Source organism: Aegilops tauschii, chromosome 4 (genome assembly GCF_002575655.3).
Source record: "Aegilops tauschii subsp. strangulata cultivar AL8/78 chromosome 4, Aet v6.0, whole genome shotgun sequence".
Classification (NCBI taxonomy): Eukaryota; Viridiplantae; Streptophyta; class Magnoliopsida; order Poales; family Poaceae; genus Aegilops; species Aegilops tauschii.
The window spans coordinates 25,791,369-25,800,883 of record NC_053038.3 but is presented as its reverse complement, the minus strand read 5'-3'; the positions used below and the strand labels follow the sequence as shown (position 1 = coordinate 25,800,883).

The following is a 9,515-nucleotide window of genomic DNA, read 5'->3' as shown; positions in this document are numbered from 1 at the left end:
TAGGCTAGACTTCTAGGGTTTAGCCATTACGATCTCGTGGTAGATCAACTCTTGTAACACTCATATTCATCAAGATCAATCAAGCAGGAAGTAGGGTATTACCTCCATAGAGAGGGCCCGAACCTGGGTAAACATTGTGTCCCCCGTCTCCTGTTACCATCGATCCTAGACGCACAGTTCGGGACCCCCTACCCGAGATCCGCCGGCTTTGACACCGACATGCACCAAGAAAGACGGAAGGGAGAAAGAAACGGATCTAGGCCCGCCATATACTTCAACAAGCACCCATAATGGTATCCTCTTCGTTTCCTCGTCATTAATGTAGGAGTACTCCGCACACGTTCCTAATTAGGTTATGCACAACTTTGAATGTCGACACCAAGGAGCAAACAACAGGGTAAGTGATTTTGTCACACAATCTTACCCCTCTTCACGTCGCTACACAGCGCACGTGCGTGCACCCACAGGATTTAGTTCCAATGCATGCCACCACCGTAGTCCTACTCGACACTTCACCTTCTTTTTTTCCTTCTCTCCGTGCAACACGTGCATGTAGTTTGCCCGTGCGTGTCAATGCGGACAAAAGGGAGAAATAAACGATCCTAGGCCCGCAATATACTTCAGCAGGCACACGTAACTATCGTCTTTTGTTTCCTTGTCATTAATGTAGGAGTACTCCCACCATTCCTATTAGGCCACACATAACTTTAGACGTTGATGCCAAGGAGCGAACAAGAGTGGTGGTGTCCGATTTTTTTTAAACGAACTTACCCCTCTTAAGGTCGCTACACGGCGCACATGCGTATACCCATAGGATTTAATTCCAATGCATGCCATCGCTGTAATCCTGCTCGACGCTTCACCTTCCAGGTTTCCTTCTCTTCATGCAACACACGCATGTAGTTCGCCTGAGCGCACCAAGGCAGATGAAAGGGAGAAATAAATGATCTTATGCCCGCCACATACTTCAGCAGGCACACATTCAAAACTATCATGCACTCCCACCGTTCCTAATTAGGCCGCACATAACTTCGGACCCCTATACCAGAGAGCTCACTGGAGGGGGTAGCGAACGATTTTCTTAGACGGTCTTACCCCTCTTCATTTCGCCACACAACGTACACGCGTGTACTCATAGGATTTAATTCTCATGCAAGCAATGGCCGCAATCCCACTCGACGCTTCACCTTCCTCGTTTTCTTCTCCGCATGCAACACACTCATGTGTGAGCCCGGGCACGCCAAGAAAGATGGAAGGCAGAAAGAAAAGGTCAAACGTAATAAGAGGGCAACAACCGATTTTGTTAGGCGGTCTTACACTAGTTGGGGTTGTTGTACCCAACACACTCCCCCGTAACCATACGATTGAATTCGCATGCTTCCTACGACCGTAGCCTCGCCCGACGCTTCACCCTCCTCGTGCAACACGTGCATGTAGTTCGCCCGACGCTTCAGCTTCCTCGTGCAACAAGCGCGCGTAGTCCGCCCGAGCGCGCCAGGGGAGATGACAGAAGGGAGACGCCTTCTCAGCCACGCCATAAACCACAACAAAGCACTCATTTAGAACCATCCTCTTTTGTTTCGTAGGCATTGACGCAGGAGTAGAGTAGACGAACGAACCCTGCCAAACGCTGACTATGGCAAACACGTTCTGTAATTTCCAATAGACAGACGTGTTATGTTACACCAAAACAGAAAACGGGTGTTGATTCCTGAAAGAAAGCACCAGCAAAGCAAAGGTTTTATCCTACGGGGATATGACGCAGCACGAGGTCGAGCAACGAACACGTAGCCTGCGGCCACGCGGAGGACGATACGGAGCGACACGTGGCGTCAGTGACGCGCGTGTGCCAGATGGCGATGGTTTCGCCGACCCAAAGTGGTGCTTTGTAACACCCGGCACGGCAAGTGTTTCACGCTGGCTAATGACGAGACGATCATCATGTAAAAAGTCGCCCGCAATCGCCCGGTAATCCACCGGCCGGCACGTGAACGGGCCGTGCCGGTGCGTGGCATCATAGAATCCGCTTCCTTGCTTGCTCCGGGACGGAACCTCGGCCCGGTTCACCACTGCCGCACGACAATCCAATCCAAGCGTCCGTTGTGACGACAGACGGACGCTGTGGTACCAGTCAACACGGAGAGGCCGCTCTGACCTTTTCAGGCGACCTTTCATCAGCGGCGGCCGACCGGTGGGCCGGATCGATCGATCGCCGGAAATTCTCAGGCAAACGCTGGAAGAGCAGTAAATATTAACCAAGTATACGCTCCAGAATTGGCACGGAGGTAAAGAAAACCGCAGTGAAAATCAGGAAGAAAGTGAAACTGACGCGGCTGCTCCAGCTCAGAACAATCCCTCCCTGCCCGGCTGCCCCCGCAGCGCAGCGCACGCGGAGCAGCACGCATTTGTTCGGCGCCCGCCCCGAGGCAGTCCGGTGTCGCAATCCCGTCGTCCCCCAGTCCCGTCCCCGTCAAGCGGAATCTGGGAATCCCCTCGCCGGGAAGGGAACCGAGCGAACCAAACAGACGAGCCAACGCGCATTCCCACCCCCGTCTCCGTCAGCGGGCGCGGCCGCCCACCAAACCCGAACCCCCGCGGAATAAAACCCGGCCGAGAGGCCGTGCCGCCAGATCCGCACGGGAGTTTCTAGGGTTTTTCCCTCCCTCCCTCCCCCCGCCGACCCACCCAACCCCAGCCCCATTCCTCGCTCGCTGTTCAGCAGCCCACCCCCCAAACCGGAACAGCCACTCCACACCACACCGCCAGCGCCCATTCCCCCGCCCCTCCACCCACACCCCACCGCCGCGATGCGGTCGCGCCGGCCACCGGCGGCGGCCCTCGCCGTCCTCGCCATCCTCGCGGCGTGGGGCGCGGCGACGGCCGACCTCGCGTCCGACGCGCGGGCCCTCGTCGCCTTCCGGGCCGCGGTGGGCCAGCGCGTGGCCTGGAACGTGGCCGACCCCACCACCGTCTGCGCCTGGACGGGGGTCACCTGCGAGGCCGGCCGCGTGGCGGCGCTGCGCCTCCCGGGGGCCGCGCTGGCGGGCGCCGTCCCGGCGGGCTCCCTCGGGAACCTCACCGCGCTGCACACGCTCAGCCTCCGCCTCAACGCGCTCCGCGGGGCCCTCCCCGCCGACTTCGCCTCCATGGCCGCGCTCCGCAGCGTCTTCCTCAACGGGAACCGCCTCTCCGGCGACTTCCCGGCGCCCTTCCTCGCGCTCCCCGCCCTCGTCCACCTCTCGCTCGGCGGGAACGGCCTCTCCGGCGCCATCCCGCCGGCCCTCGCCAACCTCACGCGGCTCAAGACGCTGCTCCTCGAGGAGAACCGCTTCGTCGGCCAGATTCCCGACCTCCCGCTGCCGCAGCTGCGCGAGTTCAACGTCTCCTTCAACCGGCTCAACGGATCCATCCCCGCCTCGCTCCGCTCCAAGCCGCGCGCGGCGTTCCTCGGGATGTCGTCCCTCTGCGGCGGGCCCCTCGGCCCTTGCCCTGGCGAGGCCCCTCCTCCTTCTCCGGCTCCGGCGGGGAGGACGCCCTCGCCGACAACACCGTCGGCGAACATCCCCAACAGCGGAAACGACAAACAAACTGACAAGAAGGGCAACAGGCTCTCCGGCGGCGCCATTGCCGGAATCGCCATATCCTCCGTCGTCGGCGCCGCGCTTCTCCTGTTCCTTCTCATCTGCCTCTGTCGCAGGTCGGGGCGCACCAAGACACGGGCTCTCGAGATGCCGCCTCCATCTCCATCCCCCGCCGTCATCCCCGGCGGCCGAAAACCCCCAGAGTTGCCCAGCGGCGCGGCCGTGGCGCCTATGGCTACCGTGGGCCACCCCAGTGGTCAATCGACTTCAGGGAAGAAGCTGGTCTTCTTCGGGTCAGCGGCCGCCGTCCAACCGTTCGACTTGGAGGACCTGCTCCGCGCGTCGGCCGAGGTCCTTGGCAAAGGTGCCATCGGGACGACCTACAAGGCTGTGCTTGAATCCAGCGCTACCGTGGCGGTGAAGCGGCTCAAGGATGTCACCATGTCTGAGCCAGAGTTCCGTGAGCGCATTGCGGACATTGGCGAGCTTCAGCACGAGTTCATTGTGCCTCTCCGTGCTTACTACTACAGCAAAGATGAGAAGCTGCTTGTGTACGACTTCATGCCCATGGGGAGCCTTTCTGCAGTCTTGCACGGTGAGAATTCCACATCCCAGTTCCTTTACAGTTTTTCTGTACTCATACTCTGATCATTATATTACTGTTCTGCATATGTTGTGCTCGTGCTTGTGTGTATCTTATTTTCGCATTTTTCGTCCATGGCGATGGTAGAGTGGTACTTGATTTTCTCGTAAATGTGTGAGAATTGGATTGCAGTTGTTGAGGGGCGATTGTCTTGTACTATATCCATTCCGAAATATAAGATGTTTTGGCTGTTTAAATTGAACCAACCGGACGTCTTATATTTAGAAACAGAGGGTGTAGCTATTATTACATCTGTCATGGCTTGATTATCTCTAGTCTAGGTGTGTCTTGTCGAAGGCGACACGTCAAGCTAATTTTGATGCAGATCTTGTTTATTTGCTTGATATCCAAAGTATTTGGATTTTAAGTGTTCTTTATTGGGTATTATTATTAAAATCATATTCTGACTATTCTGGCTGCTATTCCTTGTGGTCTGAGACTATGTTTATGGCTAGGATACTTGTATTGCAGTCAACTGCTCCCTTTCAGGTTTGGGGTTACCAATCTGCTCCAGTTTTGCAGAATGTTGATAGAACCGTTGATTGCTTTTTATAGTCCCATATTCTTTCCTCAATTGTGGTTAAGTCTATTCTTTGTTTGTTTACTTTAGGTCTATTCTTTGTTTGTATACTTTGTGTTGATTAGACGAAACAAAATCTTGGGAAGCTGTTGTAGTTGGTAGAGCAGTAGTTTTTTCATTGATTATGTTTGTATCTTCATTGTGTCACTTGACCATGTAACAGATGAACCTTGAACTCTAATCTCACACGGTGTTGATCATTTTTTGTCACGCAGGGAACAGAGGTTCTGGTCGCACCCCACTTGACTGGACGATAAGATCAAGCATTGCCCTTGCTGCAGCCCGTGGGATCGAGTACATCCACTCTACAAGCTCTTCGACTTCGCACGGCAATATCAAGTCATCCAATATCCTCCTGTCGAAGTCGTATCAAGCACGTGTTTCAGACAATGGCCTTGCCACCCTTGTTGGTTCATCATCGTCTGGACCTTCTCGCGCCAGTGGATACCGTGCTCCAGAGGTTACCGATCCCCGGAGGGTGTCCCAGAAGGCTGATGTGTTCAGCTTTGGTGTTCTCCTGCTCGAGCTGCTCACCGGCAAGGCCCCCAGCCAGGCTGCTCTTAACGACGAGGGCGTCGACCTGCCCAGGTGGGTGCAGTCCGTCGTGCGCTCTGAGTGGACTGCGGAGGTGTTTGACATGGAGCTCCTGAGGAACCAGAGCTCCGAAGAACAGATGATTCAGCTTCTACAACTCGCTATAGACTGCGTTGCCCAGGTCCCAGACGCCCGTCCGACGATGTCCCATGTCGTTGTGCGGATCGAGGAGATCAAGATGTCAGGTGGAAGCACCGAAGAAACTAATCAACAACAGAGCACCCTGAATCAGGGCGATGAGATGGTCGAGGGCCCCTCCTCGCCCTGATCTCTAATGGCATGAGAGAAAGGAGCCGGCTGCCTGTTGCTGTAGCCCCATTCATTCCGTTCATAGACTTGACGAATGCTATCTTCTTCGACGGCGGAGCCGGCTGTTTTTTCATCTCTTCCTTTTAGCGAACATCGGATTCGTTGTCGTCGTCGTCTTGGTGTTGTTGACTGACTGTGTCTGTTGTGTGGTGGGTGATTGCGTGGTGGTGTTTAGGGATGGAATGCATGCCCAACTGTGCGATTGCTTAATTTGTCTAGCTATTGTTCTAGCTGATTAGGTTGGTTCTTTAGCTGTCCCCATGTAATTACTCAGCCCGATCAAATTGCCTGGAACTCGTTGGCGAAAACCATTGGTGAGTTCCTGGTGTCTGTCCTGTGGATCGAGTTGTCGCCGATGGGCATGGCCAGTTTGGCTGTGTGTGTGTGGGTCATGCGTGGTGCTTTGGATGGCTCCAGTTGCTGTTGAAAGCTACTGCGTGCTGTGTCTGTCTCGATCCGGGTCGGGTGGCACGGCTTCCGGCTTTCGGCGGGGCGAGCGGGACTGTTTTGAACTGGCAGGGGCGGGGAGGGAAACTGAATTGAATTTCGCCTGATGCGCATAGCGACTTGCCTGCTCCTCATCATTGATTCTCATTGTTGATTAACAGTTGGGAGGTACAGCCATGTTGGGATCCATCCATCGGTCGAGAGAGCAAAACCAGAGGTTCTGTACACGCTCGATGATGATTATGATTCAAAGCTATCATCTTAGTTGTTGTAGTTGCTGTGGATGATCCAAGCGCTGAATCTCGTAGCGTTTCTAGGTCCCGGTAGATGGCAAGCGCTCAACGAACAAGCATCATCCCTGGGGACTTGGTTCTGTGCACGCGACAGCGCTAGGACCCTAGCGGCGTGCGTACGTGTCTGTGCTGTGCACGGAACTGACCGATGTCGGGGCGGGTTTCACTACGTTTCAATGGTTCTGGTAGCCTGGGCCACCTACAATTTTGGCCCGTGCCCCCCAGATCGTCGAGGATCCCAGTTCTCGCAGGTAAACGACGATGGCGGGTCACATGTTGCCGCTGGAGTCTGGCCCCCTGCGCCCATGTGATGACTGATCGGGGGAGATCGCGGGAGGGACCGCGCGCCTGCTCGCTCGCTCGCTCTGAATCAGTTGCGGAGGGAGGGAGCAGTGCAGGACCATGCTTCAAATGTTGCAGGGCGCGAAATCCTCTTCGTGTCTCCCGCGCGCCCATCCCATCTCTCTTTTAGTACAAAAGTCTTTGTGAAACAATGGAAACGTAGGGGAGGTCTTTAACTTGACGAGATGCTTGCTTTCAGGTTTCCAGATGAAAGACGACGACGATGCTCGTCTCTCCTTTATGTTTGCCCATCTACATCAGGAACATTCCGGCAGCCCCCCCTGCCACTCTCTCTTCTTTAACCGAAGGAACATATATGCCCCAGCAGAGTAGAAAAGCTGTTGTTTCGACCATTGACCTCACACAAAACAATTCTAAACTGTCGCTTCGACCATTGACCACGCAACAAAACAATTCTGACACGGGCCAGGACTCCCCAGCACCAGCACGCCTTAGAAAATACCGCTAGCAAGAAGGGACACGTCATCGTCTTCTAGTCCAGAAAAAAACTAAGTGCAACCAAAGACATCTGGTGGTACGTACGTACGTACGTACGTACTTGCCACCACCTGTCGACGACGACACGACACGACGCACAGCAACCATCTTAATCACCCTACTCCGTTAGTAAATCTTCTTAATCATCTCCGGGTCACGCTCATGTTGGAACTTCGAACCTTCAGAATTGACCAAAGGAAAAGTAGAAGAAAAGCACCTGATCGTGAGAGACTTTGACGCTGGGGTTCTAGTTGGTTGCCGCCCAGGAGCGACCCTCTCCCCTCGTAGGTGAATCTGAGGGCGACGGCCCCTGACTTCTCCAGCATGCCATAAAAAGAGTCCACTCCCAGGAAACGAATAAATGTGAATTATTGTTACGGATAGAGCAGTACTGTTTGGTGGTGACTTTCGGTCTGGATGGGATGGTCTCGCAAAGATGCTGTCGAGGGCCTTCTGGAAAGAAAGGAAAATGATGGAAAGCTGCTGCAAAGACTCAATCAAGTTCTTGAGGTTAGTGATTTTCAGTAGTACTTGCAGTTGCAGTGCTGCACATCCTATCCTAGCGAGTCGTATTTGATGTGCAGTTTCCGGACCCCCATACCCGCCTCCAATGTCTGGATGGGCTACCAAGTCAGTCAGGACAACTCCAACGCACCATCTCAAATGATTCGGCCGCGTCTGTTTGAGGTAGACGGATAGAAAACGCGGCTCAGCGCGCGGGAGCAAACGGGCCAATATCTGTTTTCGGTCCGCTTTCGACCCATTTCTGGCTCAACTTTGGGCCGCGTTTGCGTTTAAACGAACACGCGCGGACGGACGGTACAGGTGCCCTTGTCCCCCCTCCCGGCCCGCCCGTAGGGGACACACCCAATTTTCTCTTGCCCTGCCCCCCCTCCGCCCTCCCCTCCCCCCCCATCGCCGCCGCCACCCCCGTTCTCAGCCGCGTCGCCTTTCGTCCAGACCGTTCGAACCACGACCACGACCACGACCACGGCATGCCATGCCATAGCTGGCCCATGCCCACATTACGGAAGAGTTTTTTGCCGGCGTTCGTGGTTCCTTGTGGCCGGTGGGAGAGAAGCTACGCCCGACGTGGCCGCCCGTCAACCCAACAACTTTCGGCATGCGCTGCATTGCCGCAGGGCGCCCATCCACCAACACCAACCTTGCTTTGCTGCCTGCGAGGGGAGCTCAACGTGCTCTTTTCGGCTGCGTCTTCACCACGACCGCAAGGTGTTCGACGCTTTGCTCACAAGCTACCATGGATAGCTTGGATGAGTATTTCTTTCACAACTTCATTTGTTCGTCGGATGATCCATCCGCGGATGATGAAGAGCTTGTGATGGCTGCATTGGTCGTCCATGACCACATTAGTAGGAAGCGGCCTCGGTTCAGGGGATCAATCCCCGACCATGCTCCGGCCTTGAACCGCAATAGGGGGAGATGCCAAACCTTTCTCTATGCCGATTACTTTGAGAATGCCGTACTCTTCAAACCACATCAATTTCGTCGCCGATTTCGGATGAGGAGACATTTGTTTAATCGTATTCGGGAGGGAGTGGTAGGCTATGACCCATACTTTGAGTGCAAAGAGGATGCCCTTGTCAAGATTGACTTCTCTTCTTACCAGAAATGCACTTCGACGGCTATTCGTATGCTTGCATATGGAATTCCTGATGATCTTGAAAGATCACGGGAGGGACCCCGCGCGTGCTCTCTCGCTCTGAATCAGTTGCGGAGGGAGGGAGCAGGACCATGCTTTAAATTGTGCAGAGAGCGAAATCTTCTCCGTGTCTCCCACGCACCCATCGCTGTTGATTTGTAAGCGCCTTGGATGTGAAACAATGAAAACGTAGGGGAGGTCTTAAGTCTTAACTCTTTTTTTTTTTTGAAAAAGGAGGCTTGCCCCCGGCTTCTGCATCGGAACGATGCATGCAGGGGAGGTCTTAACTTGACGAGACGCTTTCAGTTTTTGGATTAAAGACGACGGTGATGCTCATCTCTCCTTTTCCTTGTCTATATTGGAACTACATCAAGAACATTCACCCTGCCACTCTCTTTTCTTTTCTTTAACGAAAGGAACATATATTCCAAGGAGAGTAGAACAAACATTTTTTTTGTGGGAATAGAACAACTGTTATTCGACCATTGACCTCATAGCAAAGCAATTCTGACACGAGCCAAGAAGACATTCATTCCTCAGCACGACTTAGAAAAATACTCCTAGT

The 9,515-nt window shown here is 54.2% G+C and overlaps 1 protein-coding gene across 1 annotated transcript; it reads left to right on the top strand.

Moving 5' to 3' along the window:
• Positions 1 to 2,634: 2,634 nt before the first annotated feature.
• Positions 2,635 to 6,025, top strand: LOC109741920 (probable inactive receptor kinase At1g48480). Its single transcript, XM_020301009.4, has 2 exons — positions 2,635 to 4,176; positions 5,020 to 6,025. The coding sequence occupies exons 1-2, from the start codon at positions 2,808 to 2,810 to the stop codon at positions 5,664 to 5,666; spliced, it is 2,016 nt and encodes a 671-aa protein (XP_020156598.1). The 5' UTR covers positions 2,635 to 2,807; the 3' UTR covers positions 5,667 to 6,025.
• The last annotated feature ends 3,490 nt before the right edge of the window (positions 6,026 to 9,515 follow it).

What these genes read in the sequence shown, in the direction of transcription:
- LOC109741920 (XM_020301009.4), top strand. Translation starts at nt 2,808, where the DNA reads ATGCGGTCGCGCCGGCCACCGGCGGCGGCCCTCGCCGTCCTCGCCATC. An exon ending in CCTTTCTGCAGTCTTGCACG is followed by an intron (nt 4,177 to 5,019) that starts GTGAGAATTCCA and finishes TTTGTCACGCAG; the next exon opens with GGAACAGAGGTTCTGGTCGC.